This window comes from Petaurus breviceps, unplaced genomic scaffold, assembly GCF_028583685.1.
Source record: "Petaurus breviceps papuanus isolate PSGF00001 unplaced genomic scaffold, PetGlider_PUasm1.0 229, whole genome shotgun sequence".
Taxonomy (NCBI): Eukaryota; Metazoa; Chordata; class Mammalia; order Diprotodontia; family Petauridae; genus Petaurus; species Petaurus breviceps.
The window spans coordinates 14,421,564-14,439,435 of record NW_027185903.1 but is presented as its reverse complement, the minus strand read 5'-3'; the positions used below and the strand labels follow the sequence as shown (position 1 = coordinate 14,439,435).

Below are 17,872 nucleotides of genomic sequence, written 5' to 3'. Positions count from 1 at the left end.
ATCCTGGGTTATCCTGATTGTGTTTCCACAATATTCAAATTGTTTCTTCCTGGCTGCTTGTAATATTCTCTCCTTAATCTGGGAATTCCGGAACCTGGCTATAATATTCCTAGGAGTTTTCTTTTTGGGATCTTTTTCAGGAGGTGATCGGTGGATTCTTTCAACCTCTATTTTGCCCTCTCGTTCTAAAACATCAGGAGTTTTCTTTGAGAACTTCCTGGAGGATGCTTTCCAGGCTCTTACTTTGTTCATGGCTCTCAGGCAGTCCAATAATTTTTAAATGATCTCTCCTGGATCTATTTTCCAGGTCAGTGGTTTTTCCCATGATGTATTTCACATTGCCTTCTATTCTTTCATTTGTTTGGATCTGTTTAACAGCATCTTGATTTCTCAAAAAGTCATTAGCTTCCATTTGCTCCAATCTAATTCTGAAGCAATGATTCTCCTCAGTGAACTTTTGAGATTCTTTTTCCATCTGGCAAATTTGATTTTTTAAGGCATTCTTCTCCTCATTGCCTTTTTGAGCCTCCTTTGCCATTTGAGTCAGTCTGTTTTTTAAGGTATTATTTTCCTCAGTCAGGCTGTTGACTCTCATTTCATAATTTTCTTGCATTGTTCTCATTTCTCTTCCCAATTTTTCCTCCACTTCTCTTATCTACTTCTTAAGGTCCTCTATGGCCTGTAACCAGCTTGTATTTTCCTTTAAAGCTTTTGGTGCAGGAGTTCTGACTTCACTGTTTTCCTCCTGTTCCATGCCTTGCTCCTTCTTATCCCCAAAATAGGAGTGTAATGTTGGAATCTTCTGTCTGCTTTGTTTCCTTTGCCTACTCATTTTGCCACTCAATTATTTGACTTTTGGGCTTTTTGCCACAGTAGGACTCTGCCACCAGACAGGGGAGTTTTCGTCCCAAACGCTAGGGTTTTCTCCACTGCGGAGGTATTAGATGGGTGCCCTCTCTGAGGTCTCCACACGCTCTGGCAAGCTGGACACACACCCCAGGACCTCCACCCTAGACTGCAATCCAGATCCAAGCAGGTTAAATAAAGCAAGAGCGATTACCCCTCAGACTGGTGCTTGGTCCCCCTACACTCTGCAGGCCAGGAGCTGAAGCCGCCATGTGGTGCTGGCTGGCTGTGCCAGCGTCTCAGAGGTTTCTCGCCCCGGGGATAAAAGCCACGCACTCCCACTTACTGGGTCCCAAAGTCCAGACTGCACTGGCCTCTCACCTTGTCCGCGTCTATGTATCGATAAATCTGGAAAGGGCCACAGCTGCTGCTGATCTGGAGTCCCTCTGGCTGGTGGCTGGTCAGGCCTGTCCTGGGGCTAAAGCCTGGGCGTGGTGCTGGGCTCGGCTCCCAGAGCGCTGTGCTGGCCGATTCCTGCCGGCCTGCCGGGCTATCCTCAGTGGGAGGTTAGCTTCTCTGTGTCATTTTGTGGGTTCTGCAGCTCCAAAGTTTGTTTAGAGTCCCCTTTTTACATGGATTGGGGAAGGTGGAAGCTGGAGCTGTGGGAAGGTCGTGCTTCTACTCCATCATCTTGACCTTCCTCTCATACTTTAAAAAGTGCTTTATTTTGCAACTCTGTAATACACTTATTATTTATTGTGTATTATAATAACTTATGTGTTTATTTTTTACAATAATAAGTAGTGTAATGGGGAATGGCCAATGAGGACCCAGTTTTTAGATTATGCTAAGATTTAGATTTTCCTGTTTTGATCGGTTATATAAAACATGCACAACATTCTCTGCCTAGTTTCAGTCCCACACATGGGCGATTGATAAGCCTTCTTCTGGCCATGAGTCACTAAGAGGTTGATACTGTGGTGACAGTCTTTTAATTGGCTGAGGAGCCAGAAATGAGATTATATACAAGATTTACACATTCCTCTCAATCTTTTTTTTCTCCTTTCTTCTGTGGTAGCTGTCAAGGGATAAGGTTTGTTGTTAGCCTCCAAGTGACAAAAGGGCAGACTATTCTGTCTCACACCTGGCTGCCATGTGTCTTTCAATCATGGTGCCTGTTTCTTTTATGTTTATTCTTTCCTGACCTTAGGTGCATGAATATCTGGATCTAGAACACACTGGATTCCATCCTTGCAAACTTCAAAGGGTTAGAAGAACCATCAGGTTCCTCACAGCAGCTATGGCAAGCAGCTAAGTGGTTCAGTAGATGGAATGCTGGGCTTGAAGTCAGGAAGACCTGAGTTCAAATGCAGCTTTAGACACTTAGCTGTGTGATCTTGGGCAAGTTAAACTTCTCTAATCTGTAAAATGAGAATAATAATAATAGCACCTAAATGTGGCAATATTTGGAAAGTTCTTTGCAAACCTTAAAGTGATATATATCGACTCAACTACTGTGACACATCTGACAAGGAGCTAGCCCAGCTGGGCAAAATAGTGACATATCTAGTGGTCACGTGTGCTTCCAGACATTCTTTGAGACCAATTCCAGACGGGAGAAAGACTGGAATCTGCAGACAAACGGGAAGCAAGCTGCTCAACATTTCTCTGATTTCCACCTTATAACCCCAGAGAGGTCAAGGAATTTCCTTCTGGGTGAAATTGGTGCCTCTCATGGTTAGAGTTGAGATGTTCCATTCCCAGTAATAGAGATCATTCATTTTATGAATTTTTCTGCTATGTTCCAATTTGTAAAACCTGATTTCCATTTGCTTCATAATTGGATAAATGGGCTTACTCATTATTTGTTTTGTGCAACTAGGATTTGTTGGGAAGGGGCCAAGCTAGGAAGCATAAACTTGGAAGAACTCTTAAGTTGCAGGGAAGCAACTTTTATTTTGAACCTAAAAATAATTCCCCTAGGCCAGCAATACATGGAGGGAGGGGACAGACTAATTGGTAGTGACCCATTACTAAAAATAGGGAAGTCATTCCAAGTGAATCTAGGGAGAGGGAATGTTTAGTTTTAGACGTGCTGAGCCTTACACACTGGTACCTTTGGATAGAAACATGTAGGAGGTGATTGAAAACACCAAATCTGGGGTCTAAGAGACAGTTCAGGGCTTGACATGTGGATTTGGTATTTGTCCATGTAGTAGTGACAATTGAGGCCATGGAGGGTACAAAGGGAGAGCTAGCTGAGTGTTGACAAACACCCAAGTCAAGGATTAAGGAAAAGAAAGACTATCCTCTGAAGGAGAGAGAAAAGGAGAGTGCTTATAGTTTTCCTAATACTGATTCAGCCCTGCATTCCTTGTGTAAACTTCACCTGGTCATAATGTACAATCTTTGTGATGTACTGCAGTAAACTCTTTCATAGTATTTTATTTAAAAATTTTTGCATCAGTATTCATTAGGGAACCTGATTTTCTTCGTGCATGTATCCTGACACTTCTTTGCCTTTCAAGGCTTCCCATTTCCTACTGAGTAAACTTCAAATTTTTTCCTAGTCTGGCATTCAAGGCCTCCATGACTTAGTGGAGTTTCCTATCTCTTCCCTTATATGTAACACTGATAGCCCTTCACGGAGTCAAACTATACACCCTCTGAGGGTAGTGATTTAAAAAATTTTATCTCTATTTCCCATAGCATTATATACGACACACTTTTGTTTAATTGTTTCAGTTGTGTCCTTCTCTTCATGGCCCCATTTGGGGTTTTCTTTGACAAAGATGCTGATCTGCCATTTCCTTCTCTAGCTCATTTTACAGACAGGAAACTGAGGCAAAAAGGGATAAGTCCCTTGCCCAGGGTTATACAGGTAGTAAGTATCTGAAGTTGGATTTGAACTCGGGTCTTCCTGACTCCATGCCTCATACAGGGGTGGGGAACCTGCGGCCTCAAGGCTACCTTTGGCCCTTAAGTGCTGTCCTTTGACTGAATTCAAACTTCACAGAACAAATCCTTTTATACTCTTATCCACATAATTGGCACTTAATAAATATTTATTGAACTGAATTTTAAATTTTTTTTTCCATTCGTAAGCCTTTATTTTCTTTCCCTCTCTTCAAAAAGAAAAATAAAACCTTTGTGACAAAGATGCCCCAAAAAGGATTGAATTGAATTTCAAGGAGATATTGAACAATGTTAATCTTGCAAAGAGGCTGAGGAGAACAAGGACTGGGGAAAGAGCCATTAGGTTTTTTTTTTGGTCTTTGTGATAATTTTCATGAGAATAGTTTCACTCAAGACATAAAGGCAGAAATCAGGTGACAGCAGATTTAGGGGGAGAAATGTGGTGAGCTGTCATCTGGCTAGCTGAAAGGGCCAGGGAGATGTGAATTTTCAGGTCTTTAAGATTCTCTTTAACTGTAGCACATCAGTGAAATCTCCTGTGCATGGAATGTAATGGTAGTAACAAAAAATTGAAAACAAAGTAGATGTCCGTTGGGGAATGACTAGCCAAGTTGTGGTAAGTGAATAAAATGAAATGTTACTGTGCTGTAACAAATGACATATATGAGGAATACAGAGAAGCTTGAAGTAAGCAGAGCCAGGCAAACATACAGTGACTACAATGTTAAGCAGAAAAAAATAACTACAAAACAATCCAAAATGCTTATCTTTAATTAGAGAGAGCAAGGTTGGCTTGAGATATGTTGGCAGGGGTAGGTGTGGGAGTAATGGGATATTGCAGGCGGACTCCTTTTTTTCAATGTATTGATTGCTGGGTTTTTTTTTTCAAAATTATGTGCACTAAGGAATGGGTCTCTAGGAGGGGAAGGGATATAGGGAGAAATTAAGTCAATACAAAAGCAAAATTTTTAAAAAGAGTATGAAAGCAGAAGGTAGGGAAAGAAGCAGCTGGAGAGAGAAAGGAAAAGTGTAAGTGCATCTCCCAGAATGACAAAAGAGAAGAGGTTCCAGAGTCCCATTGGGCAGGTTAGTCATGGAGAGGAGGAAGAGGAGGATAGCTATCATTATCCTTCCCCCCAGGACTTCCCTTTTGGGGAAGCACAAGTCTCTAGTATAGCCACAGTCAAGGCTGTAACTGTGGAGAAAAGAGAAGGCAAAAACACCAATGTTGCCTGTGTGACTGGACTGCAAAGAACAAGCTGGGGAGAGATGAGGAAATGGGATGTGATTGGCTGGGACACCTCAGCTGAGAATGGTCCTTTGTCACCGAGAAGAGAGGACAGTGCTGTCTATTCTTTATGGACACTTGTGGGCTAAACAGAATGAGGCATTGGTTGAAAATCGCCCCTTTCCATTTAGATATAGCAGAAGAATGATGGAACCCATTAACCAATCAATGAGCTTTTAATTTAGTGCCGTAAGCTTGATATCTTGGCAGGAGTAGATGTGGGAGTAATAGAATATTGTTCCCTAAAAAGAAATATCATTTTAAGGGTTCCCAGCTTCACTTCCTTAGATTCACCCTTCTTTGGGGAAGTTTTCTTTAAAATGAAGGAGAGCAGATAGTATTCACATGGGCCAGCTTAAAGACAGATCTTGGCATCTACCCATTCTTCAACCAGCCACCACCTGGGCTTGGCCCAGGAGTGGGGTACATTCAGCCTCAAGGACTCATGTGGCCTTCTAGGTCCTTGGGTGCAGCTTTTAACCGAGTCCAAGTTTTACAGAACAAATCTTTTTTTTTTTTTTAAGGTGATTTGTTCTGAGAAATTTGAATTTAGTTAAAGGGCCACACTTGAGGACCTAGAGGGCCACATGTGGCCTTGAGGCTGCAAGGTTCCCTATCTCTATCTTGGCTTAAACTTTATTGAGAAGGGTAACCACATTCCCTAAGAGTTTACACTCTAAACTGACAGACTACAAACGCTAAATGAATAAGTTATTCACATGCAAAACCCTCAAGATACACAGGATCACAGATCTAGAAGGGTCTCAGAGGCAATATAATTTAATATCTTCATTTTACAAATGAGGAAACTGAAGACCATGGAGATTAAGTAATTTATCCGAGGCAGGATTTGAACTCCTGTCCTTGGCCCCCTAGTGCTCTTTCCACTCTACCACTCTCATAAGTCATGTTTTCCTCTTTTATGATTATTTGTTACAAAGACTAGTTTGAGATGTCAGGTAGAGAGATGAGATATATTCAGAAATTAAAGTGAAGGGAAAAATAAAAGTTTAAATCATTGAATTAAATAAATATTAGCTATTAGAAGGAAGACAGGAGGGTGGTGTGTGCTTTTGAAAATTCTCAGGCACCTTCCTTTGGTGAGAGACATGCTAGGTAAATATTTAGCTGGCTCTCAAAATAAAGCCATGATTTGTGGTCCTTTGCCAGTATCTAAGGTTGTAAGTGCTCACACTGAAAGTTTTAACCACTGGCTCAAGCAACCCCCTGCTATAGATATAGCTCTTTGTAGAGTATTGAAAAGGTAGACCAGGGGCTGCTAGGTGGCACAGTGAATAAAGCACCTGCCCTGGAGTCAGGAGGACCGGAATTCAAATTTGGCCTCTGACACACTAGCCATGTGACCTTAGGCAAGTCACTTAACCCCAGTTGCCCTCCAAAAAAAAGAAAAAGAAAGAAAAGGTAGACCAGAAAGCTGGGTGTTGGGAGCAGTAGAATGGGAGAGGATGGTTTGGGACAGGAAGAGTTTCCTCTTCAATATTGATCTTTCTCCAGGAGTTGAAGAGCTAATCGGGAAAGGCATCTGAAGGTAACTAAGCAAGGATCTGTTGCTTTCCTTGACACCTAGGCCTTGGCTGTGAAATCTACTTAATATCACTGCTCTGTTACTAATTCTGAAAGGGGAGTGGGGAAGTAAGAAGGTAGGCCTCTTCCTGTTCTGCTGTTCATCTTCTAAATTCTTGCCTTTCCTAGGGCTTGTTGCTCTTCTAACTGGGCAGACTGGACTCCCATAACATGCTGCTATTCATTCATCCTCTTGTTACATGCACACTCAGCACCTCAGAAGTGGAGCACAAGGAGAGGCTTCCTGAGGTCAAAGCACTCCCACTTCTCTCATGCTATCCCAACCATATACAGAGCATTAATTTAGAGTTCTGTGATCACTATAGGCCAAATCAATAATTCAGCGCTTAATTTAATCTGTTCTATGGAACTTGAGTGGATGGTGCAACCCACATACTCTATCTAGATTTGGGGGCAGCTGGGTAGCACAATTGAATTTGGAGTCAGAGGGACCTGGATTCAAATGCTGCCTCAGGCATTTAGTTAGATGTGTGACCTTGAGCAAGTCTTAATTTCTCTCAGTTTCAGTTCCCTCTTCTGTAAAAATGGGGATAATAATCACATCTACTTCAGAGCAATTGTGAGGAACAAATAATAGAAAATATGTAAAGTGCTTTGCAAAGCTTAAAGTGCTATATAAATGCTAGCTATTACTGCCCTCTAGGAGCCCTGGAACCTTGCCTTTATTTGGGACTCGGGCCACACACATACCTTCCTTAAACAAACAGGACCTCTCTATTGTGCCAGCTTTCTGTTTCTGAATAGACTCAAGGGACCCATGATTATCTGTGAGATACAGAGTAAATTGTGGCCAAAAATCCAACAGGTTTTCTGAATAGGTGAGAAAAATGCTGAGACCTAATTCCATACAATGAGGGGGATCTGATTGTCTTTTGTTCATGTTCGGGCTACATTTGAATGTCTAAAAGAGCAGCCCTGAGCATAGGAACAGGTGGTTCATTTCTACCTCACCATTACAAGATGATTGTCTTGAGGACAAAGTCACCTCTTGCTTAGATCCAAGTGGCAGTAGATGTGCCCGAAGAAGTGGTTTTTCCAGTCTAATGTCATAATTTTCACTTTTTTTCTCTTATTCCTAATTATAACTCTTGCCACAGCCACTCCGTCTATTCTCTCCTACTTTTGAATTCTTGACTACAGGTATGTAATATTCAAGGAGGAAATTTGGGTTAAATGGAACCTAATACATAAATCCAAGTCAACTACAGAATTAAAATTTTAAATATATATATTCCCCCCCCCCCAAAGCCAAGCACCTGGTTCAAGTGCTCATTAGGAACTCATTCAAAGCTCTGAGCACAGCTTTTTTTCTGAGATGTTAGGCCTTTTTATAGTGTTGTAGTTGTCATTTATCAAAATATGTTCTTTTATTGGTTCCTATTGACTTTTTTCTGTTGAATGTAGTAGTTTTAGAATGTATCCACATTCCATCCACAGTTTTGCTAAATTCAATGTTAATCTTTACTAATTTTTCTTTTCCTTTTTTTGGAGGGGGAAGGCAGGGCAATTGGGGTTAAGTAACTTGCCCAAGGTCACGCGACTTGTGTTAAGTGTCTGAATTTGGATTTGAACTCAGGTCCTCCTGAGTCCAGGGCTGGTGCTCTATTTACTGCACCACCTAGCCATCCCCTCTATTAATTTTCTATATCAGACTTTTAAAATTGTCTCTTAGGTACTTCTTTGTACTATTCAATCTTGAGTCTCATTCTCTGAGCCTTTTTCCCTTCAATTTGCCATCTATTAATCTGACACTAGAACAGGTAAGAAAACTCCTGTATTTTGGGATGGCCCCATTCAAATATCATTCATTAAGATGTAGTCACCTAAGGAATGGTGCCAAAATGCTATTTTTTTTTTTTAAGCAATCGGGGTTAAGTAACTTGCTCAAGGTTACACGGCCAGTTATTTCTGGGTGTGGTGCTGAGTGTCTGAGCCCGGGATTCGATCTCCAGGTCGTCCCAACACTGGAGCCGGTGCTCTTACTTGCTGAGCCACCCGGCCACCCCTAAGCAATTGGGGTTAAGTAACTTGCTCAAGGTTACACGGCCAGGTGTTTCTGGGTGGGTGCTAAGTGTCTGAGCTGGGCATTCGATCTCCAGGTCTTCTCAACACTGGAGCCGGTGCTCTTACTTGCTGTGCTACCTGGCCGCCCCCAAGATGCTAGTTTTTGATAGTCACAACTTCCTGTTCCTTTTTGGATTTTAGACGAAGTTTGGAAAAGTTTAGAAATAAGTTAAGGGGGAAAATGCGAACCTAGGTGAGTTGAGTTGACCTAACCAGGGCTCTCTTCTTCAAATACCCAGGTAATGATCAAACTAGACTGACTGCAAGGCATTTCAGTTAATAACAAACCATTAGCTGACTTGATTATCTTTCCCCTGTATCTTAATGGCTCAATGTCTAAATAGTAGAACAGGATGTTAACTGCATGTTGAAAGGTCCTGAGCTAATGTAGATCTCTTGTTCCCTTCCCATTGGCTTAAAAACTAGAACTGATGCCCCTTTAGCAATGGACTCATTATTACAAATTAGTAGGAATATCAATTCATTTTAGAGGAAAACAAAATTCACTCATATTTATCTTCCTAAATGAACCTGTTTATTTGTTTTTGTTCATCCCAGCACTAATTCTAGTCAGGTTGCTTGGTTGCTCCTCAGGGCCAGTTTTCATAACCCCATTCCGTTTCCCCTCCCAAAACCGTATGCCATTAGGGGTGGTTATTTTTCAGCTAATGCTGTACATATTGGCCTCTTATTTTAATAAACATAAGAACAAGTTGATCACATGCCTTCATTGTGAATAGCTGCTGATAAAGTGCAGGTGTTTGAGCCTGGGAGACCTAGGTTAGAATCTCACCTCCAGCACCTCCCAGCTGTATAATTTTGGGCCAGTTACTTAACCTGTTACCTCATCCCTAAGATAAGACCTGGAGCACCTACCTGACAGGGTTGTTACAAGGCTCAAGAAATGGTAGATGTAAGGAGGTTGGCAGTAGGGGGTGGGAAGAGAAATTTGAGATAACTAGAAACAAATACACAGATCTAAGTATAGGTAATCTAGTCAAACTCAGGGCAACTAGGTAGAGCAGTGGATAGAGCACTGGGCTTGGAATCAGGAAGACTCTCCAAGAGTTCAAATCCAGCTCCAAATACTAGCTGTGTGACCTTAGACAAGTCACTTAACCCCTTTTGCCTCAGGGTCTTCATCTATAAAATGAGCTGGAGAAGGAAATGGCAAACCATTCCAGTATCTTTGCCAAGAAAACCCCAAACTGGGTCATGAAGAGTCAGACACGAGTCAACAACAACAAAATCAAACTCAAGACTTAGCAACAGAATTTGTCATGAATGTGACAATTCACGTTCAGCTTGCCACAAATTACAACTAAAATTCCCTAAGAAGGAATAATAGCATTAGGACTCCTGAAGAGAAAAAATTTTTGATGAATGCCAACTAATGAGAAATAGATGAACAAAAAGCATTTTAAAGCGATGGCATTTATCTTTGAAGACATAAAGCATGAGGTACCTTCTTTACTTTTTGTAATTTATGAGAGGCAGCATGACATAACAGCAGGGAGAGAGCCAGCCTCACTCAGTCTAGAAATTCCAGAGAGAAAAAGGAGTTTCTTCACCAGAGTTCCTACACCAAGGAAATCTTAGGTTTAAATAAAAAAAAAAAAGTCAAACAACCCATTTGAGTGCCCTGTCAAAAGCTTTCACTGAAATGCCAAGTGTTAAATAGAAGTCTCTCAAAGTAAATGATGGCCTAATCGAGACCAGGCAGCCAGGTACATACCTGGGTTACATTAGTCAAATCAGCCCAAATGTGAAACAGGCAACTTGCAAAATTATCACCATCAAAGGGCTTTAGTGGGGCAGGAGTAAAGGTCATCCAGGAATTGTATGACAGGGATGAACAAGGCCTGGTAGCAAGGAAAGAGGGAGGCATCACGGGTGGATAGCCAGAGTACTGGTTGGTATTACTGGTGCCCTCATGGTGTTGGGAGACTTAGGAAAAGAAATGCAAGGTGCACACATTTAGAGCCATCCCCACTCTGAACGTTCATATACAGTATTTGTGCCTGAGCTCATCTTGGTCTGATCAGCCAGTCTGACACACTGCACTTTGACCCTGACAGTGACATCATTCTGGTCCTCTTCGAGAATGAAGACCAACCAAGCATATTAAAATGGTAATAATTTTTGGTATTTGAAGCGACAGCATTAGTAGCACAGCCCTTGGCTGTGAGCTGAGAAACCTGATTACACCATCCCTATGCCTTGGAATGCTCTGCCCTCTCACCCTCTGCAGGTCTTTTCTGTGAGCTGCTGGAGAATTTCCCTTTCATAAACTGTTTGTTTTGTTACTTACCTAGATGTTTACAAGTTCTTTCTTCCCCTTAGAACGTGAGTTCCTTGCATGGGAAAATTTTACTTGTCAGATCTATGGATAAGGGCAGTTTATGATCAAATAAGAGATGAGAGGATCCTGGAAAGTAAACTTATGGCTAATTTTGATAACGTGAAATTTAAGTTTTTGCGCAAAACTAATGCAGCCAAAAGTGGATGAAAAACAGGAAACTGGGAAAAAAATTCTTTTCTCTGATAAAGGCTGAGTCAAATTTATAAAAATATGTGCTATTTCCCAATTGATAAATGATTAAAAAGGTAATGAACAGGCAGTTTTCAGAAGAAATCAAAGCTATCGATAATCACATGAAAAAAATATTCTAAACCACTACTGATTGAGGAAATGCAAATTAAAACAATTCTGAGGTATGACCTCACACTTGTCATATTGGCTAACATGACAGAACAGGAAAATGACAAATGCTAGAGAGGACATGGAAAAATGGGGACAGTCCTGCATTGTTGTTGGAGTCATGAACTGATTCAACCCTTCTGGAAAGCAATTTGGAACTACACCCAAAGGGCTAGAAATCTGTGCATACCTTTTGACCCAGAAATACCATTACTAGGTCTGTATCTTAAAAGGATCAAAGAAAAAGAAGTAGCTATATGTACAACAATATTTATAGCAGCTTTTTGTGGTGACAAAGAACTGGAAACTGAGGGGATATCCATCAGTTGGGGAATGGCTGATTAAATTGTGGTATATGATTGTGATGGAATATTACTGTGCAGTAAGAAATGACAATGGAGATGGTTTCAGAAAACCCACGATGAAAAATGCCATATATCTCTAGAGAGAACTGATCTCTGAGAGGAGACTGAAACAAACTTTTTTAAACTTTCTTTTTTTGGGGGGAAAGGAGGTGTGTACTTTTTTTTTGTTGCAATATGGCTAACATGTAAATATTTTGCATGACTATATATGTATAATCAATATCGTATTGCTTGCCTTCTCAAGGGATAAGGGAGGGCAAGGACAGAATTCAACCCCAAAATTTTTAAAATTAATGTTAAAACTTTTTTACAGTTAATTGGCAATATTTGATGAAATATATTTTTAAAAACATAAGCCTCATTGAAGGCAGAAAGGGCTATCTTTTTAGCTTGTATTTGTATTCCCATCAGAACACCTGCCACTTAATAAATGCTTGTTGACTGACTACAGCAATACAATTCAATTCAACAAAGGTTTATTGAATACCTCCTTTCTTCAAACCACTGTACTAGATGCTGTCTTTATGTCATTTGGTCCTGACTCTGAGGTGAGCCAATCAATAAAGGTCACTACTTACACTTGATGAGAATTAACTTTTTTCATTGTTTACTGAAACTGGAAAAAAAAAAATTCTGTACCAAAACGTATACAACTTAGTAATTGTACAAAATGTTAATTTTGCAAGACAACGGTTGGTAAGTTACATTCACCAAAATGAACACTGAACTAACCTTTCACCGTCAATCCAATGAAAAGTTCAGATAAATAAGTCACTGGCTGAAAATAAGTCAGTAACAAGAAGCAGCTCAAACTCCACACACAAAAGGAAAGGTGAGTCTCTGATAACAGAACCACAGAAACATTCCTGGGTATTACATGCGACTGCAGCATCACTGGAATGTGTCACAGTCTATCTCCTACATCAGACACCAGCTTTGTAAGACCAACACTTAAAATGTTAGAATGGACATAATACAAAATAAGGAGTTCTTTTCCATTTATATAAAACTTGCAGGTTAAAAAAAAATACAGCATCTCTCTTCATCCCCATTAGGCTTAAATGCTTTTGTGGGACCATCAAAAAATCTTGTGTCAAGTGTCCTGCAATCACCAACTTCCTGGCTACAGGAAAAAAAAAGTACATTCCCCTTCTGGTGCTCATTCCCCTATGGCTCCTTCATTGGCTGGAAGGCTCACTGGTTGAGTCCTGTTTATTCTCCCTCGTTAGAAATGCTACAAGTAGGCCAGGGCTTTCTGGATAGCATCAAAGAACACTACTTTATGCTGCCCAAGCTCTAGTATTTTTTCAATGTACAATTTGATTTGTATTTATTTAACAGTTTCAATAAACTCCTAGCATCAGAGGCATTATTACAACATATACAGTTTGATACAATAGTTTACAAAAAAACTGAGGAATTGTTTTTAGTTAAATAAATTACAGTAACTTTCTTTTAAGAAAAGAAAACTGGCTTTGAGAAAGACTATCTTTTCCCCAACAACTTGTGTTTCTCAGGCTGAGTTGAACAGAGGCCATGGTCCTATACCTGATCCTATGAGACACCCTAATCTAAGTGACTATACTTAAAAGGTTTGAGGTTTTAAAGAGAAACATCTGTTGGAATTGCTGCATTCAAAGCCTTCTTTAGTAAGTGGCTCAGAGCTTCTCCTGCATTTGCTAAAGCTTTATACAGAGAGGTGTGTAACAGCCAATCTGCACCTGGACATAAAAAGTTCTAAAAGGAACTTAGCCTGTATGAGGAAACACAGTGATTTTTGGTACTTATGGCACAGAACTGTTATATACTATGTGGAGCACATTATTCTATAGTCTGGTAAGAAAAAAAAAAACTTCAAAAAGCTTTTCCCTTAAAAAATTAAAGCAGAGCCCCCTTCTTAAGAATTATAGCTAAATGCTGCCAAAAATTGAATTAGACCAGCACCAAATGGAATACAATTAAAAACTTTACTCTTCTTTCTTAAAGTCCTAAGACTTGAACTTAATAATCTGAATATAAAGATCAGCTACAAGTTTTGATAATTATAATGTAACTGAACTATTTCACTTTAGGCTAAAAATTCTATTTTCTACCTGGGGGAAAAAAAAATCTCCCATCGATCACCATGAAATTTGCATATTTGTGAATCTCACCAAAATCAAAAATTGTTTTTCCAGCTTATTCTTTCTTTCAGACATGAGATGGTATTTACTAGCTGTGGTATTTTGATGCCTTAATACCTAAGTTGATGTCTTTCAGAAAAACACAAGTACGCAGAACACTAAACTGTTGTCAGATCTGGAAAAGAAACTTTTCTTGGAAAAGTAATCTTGAACCACTGAAGCCAGTTGCCTCCCTGAACACGTTTAATTTGTCCTCTTGACAAAGACATTGCACTGTTGCTGTTTTTTTAAAATTCACAGATTTTCTACATTAGTCTTCTTTAACATCCATTCTCATGAAAATGCTTGAGTTCAGAACTTAAGTGACCCTCAAGCCACTTTTTTGGTGCAGGTTCCTTGGAGATCTTGTAGGTTTACTTTTGACCTAGAATAGAAAGGACAAAAATGAGATAAAGATACCAGTAAAATAAACTGATTATTCTCAATTCATTTGAACTCTGAATCCTGTATGATTTACAAGTGAGAAAAATACACTGAAACTTGGTCCTACCTGTTGTGGATCATGTGGCTTTTGACTAGGTGTCCTGCAGCCAGTGCAGCCATGAGTGATAACTCCCCAGCCATAACTGTGCCACATACAATCTTTGCGAGCTGACGGGCATTTTCACCAGGGTTGTCTTTGCAAGCTCCTTGAACGCCTAGCATCTACAGCCAGAGAACACATTTTACCCTTACAATCATACAGAGGGTTGCTACTGAACAGGCCAATAAGGGTGTGGGGGGTGTCTATATAAGTCCTTACCATAGAACAAATGGCACAGAGCTGACAAGCGTTTCCTAGAGAGGTACACTGTCACACTGTGTGAATCCACTTTGTGGCAGCAATACATTCAAGTGGATTAGAAATGCTCTTATTAATTCCACTAATCTCTCTTTAGCATTTGTCAAGTGATGACAACTCAGGAAGAAGACTGATTAGCATGGCATTGACATGCTGGTTAGACTTATAGGAAAAAAAGGGACAAAATAAAGATATGACCCAAGTGTTCAGGTGAGCTCAGGGTGATGGAAGCTGGCTAGCATGGATATAAAGTCAGAAAGCTGCTTGGGAATATCACATATGTGTGCTTCTGATGCTTTTATACCTGCAAACAGGCCTGCTGGGGCAGCAGGTTGGTTCCTCCACCAACAGTTCCTATCTCTATGGATGGCATAGTACAACTAATATATAGGTCTTCATTTAAGAGGCCAGTTGCTTCCATGAGAGTGATGCAATTAGAGCTGCACACATTCTGAGCCGCATCCTTAAAAAGGGAAAAAAAGAAATCACAGACCAGGAATGAGCTCTATGATACACACTTCCCTGAGATTCTGAGAGGTGAAACAGAACAAAAAACCAGTTCAGAGAATTTACCTGCCCACAAGCAATGAAGATGGCAGTCACAATATTGGCTGCATGTGCATTATAGCCTCCTATGCTCCCAGCCATGGCTGAACCCACCAAGTTCTTGCTTATGTTAACTTCCACCAAAGCTTCTGTAGTGGTTTTTAATACCTAGAAAAGAAGTGTTTTTAAATTCTCACTCAGAGTTTTTAATATTTGCCTGTTTGGTTTTTCTTGGCAGGAGTGGAAGAGAGGGATGTGCCAGTCAAAAGGGCACATTTTCCAAATCTATGAGGCAGGGAGAACAGAATTCCAGCCCTAAGGAATCCCTGTTTTCACAGAAATCATTAATATGTGTCATGTTTCCATAAAGGCCACAGATAAGAACCTATGCACCTTTGGTATTAGTCTCTCACACATGTAAGTAATCTGCATTAATTTTTCTTAAAATGGCCTTTGAATTTGACTTAGTTACTTACTTCTCTGACTACCTTTGCTGGAATGACAGCTTCACAAACCACAGATTTTCCTCTTCCCTCTATCCAATTTATAGCAGCAGGTTTTTTGTCTGTACAGTAGTTACCACTAACCGCTAGGATTTGCATTTCAGGAAAAATTTCGCGAAGTTTTGCAAGTGCTTTCTCTGTTCCCTATAATTAAAAAAAAATACACAGACACATTAAACCACATGTCACTTTCTCCTTGGCTCAGTCACACAGACTTGTCATGAAGCTCTTCTTACACACTTCAAAGGTCTATCATTTCACTGATGCAAGGAGTTTCCTCCATAGGCAAGGTGGAGAGGGGACAGAAAGCTAGCCTTTGGGTCAGGAAAACCCTGGGGTCCAAATTCCACCTTAGAGGCTTATCTACTAAGTCACAGATGGGCAGCAATCTGTATTGGTCAAGTTCCCACAAGGACAGTTCTTCACACTGATGAAATGTGTGTATTTATATAGGTGCGCCCCACCCCCCTTTCACAAAGATCACAACCCTTCCATGAAGAGTTAATAGATTGTCTTTGAGAATTGGTGGGACTCCCAAAGTCATCACCCTGCAGCTCCTCTGCATGAGCTTTCAGAACTTACAAGGCTGCTCCCTGAACAGACCATGCAGACCCAGTCCTTCCTCTCCAGGCTACACCTGAAGCCTTCTGGGCCTGGAAGGATTTGCCAAAGCTTTTGTCTTGCTGTCTGGGCCTTTGAGAGCCCTCAACATCACAAAATGTCATTCCAACTCACAGCCACTCCAGACCAAGAGAACCACCTTAGTGGAACCTTAACCATACATATGACTACTTCAACAAAATGTATTCTGTGTATGAACTACGAAGAATGAATAGCTGTTTTTAGGCACTATTCTAGTAACTAAATGTACAAACCCTGCATCCATCAGCTGTTACGCTTGTCACCTGTTTTTTCTCCCGAGCAGAGCAGATACATCCAACTCAAGTAAAAAGAGCTCTTTGTGAATAGCTATGAGCACACTTTGAGCTGTGGCTCCCAGAAAACACTTCAGTGGTCTGTATATGTGTCACAGATGACTCACTTGAACTGATTATATGAATAGTAAATAAGTTCTTTCTTTAAGTATATTAAGCTATTGCCCACTGGCAATAGCTAAAATATATTTAAATATATTTTATTTAATTAATTTAATTAAAAATAAAAATTAAAAATAATTTTAAAAAAATTTACCAAGCTTCCAAAAAGACATTAAGATCCTATTTTGTTTTTCCCCCAGCCTAGGATTAACATTTCTTGCCTCCATACCTATTCTCCAGCTGTCCCCCATTGCTCAAAAAGTCATCTCCATTTACTGCAATCTTTGCTCTCCTTTTAGGGAGTCAGCTCAGAGGCTATTTCCCTCTCATGACATCTTCCCTGACACCTCTACTGGAAGGACTCATCACATTTTCATTATCTGAAATTGTCTTATCTCTGCTATGTGACTGTAAATTCCAAAGACATTTTAGTTACCTTTTAACGTATTTTTAATATACTTAAAATATATACTTGGTGAATTATAGGAAAAATAATTCTTATACTGCAATTGATGCTTAAAGAGTAAATACACGCACTGGCACTTTTAAAAGCCTTATGTAGATGAAGTCTTTTTCCTTTCTTTGATTTCATTATGAAATAGGCAACCATGAAAAATCAGTCACTGGCCCAACCAGCACATATATAAATGTCAAGTAGGCTAAGGTATGCTGGGAAAACAAAATGCTAGTTAAATATAGTCTTCTTGGAAAAATGTGGACAAACAGCAACACATGCTGATGATGCTACAAACACACCTCAGTCTCCTAAATCAATCAACATTTACTATAAACTTATTCTATGCCAATTACTATACTAAGTGCTGGGGATAAAGCATATTCAAAAAAACCTATTTTCAAGAAGTTTACATTCTAATGGAGGAGACCAGTACTTATAAAAATATAGAAAGTTAGATACAACTTTATAGCAAAGTGGTTAAATACAAGAGAGTTTGTAAGAAAGGACACGAGCTATTGAGACTTCATGCAAAAGATGGTGCCTGAGTGGTGTTGTGAAGGGAAAGACTTTGTAGTCAGTC

At 40.0% G+C, this 17,872-nt stretch overlaps 1 protein-coding gene across 2 annotated transcripts in view; it reads right to left on the bottom strand.

Annotated features, from left to right (window-relative positions):
* Positions 1–12,369: 12,369 nt before the first annotated feature.
* Positions 12,370–17,872, bottom strand: part of HMGCR (3-hydroxy-3-methylglutaryl-CoA reductase) — a 32,714-nt gene continuing 27,211 nt past the window's right edge. For both annotated transcript variants that reach the window (XM_069096237.1, XM_069096238.1), the window contains exons 16-20: positions 15,772–15,942; positions 15,323–15,463; positions 15,054–15,212; positions 14,459–14,613; positions 12,370–14,332 (exon numbers count right to left, since the gene is read on the bottom strand). In XM_069096237.1, coding sequence (XP_068952338.1) covers positions 14,278–14,332; positions 14,459–14,613; positions 15,054–15,212; positions 15,323–15,463; positions 15,772–15,942 — 681 coding nt within the window. In that variant the 3' untranslated portion in view covers positions 12,370–14,277. The remainder of the gene's footprint in view (positions 14,333–14,458; positions 14,614–15,053; positions 15,213–15,322; positions 15,464–15,771; positions 15,943–17,872) is intronic.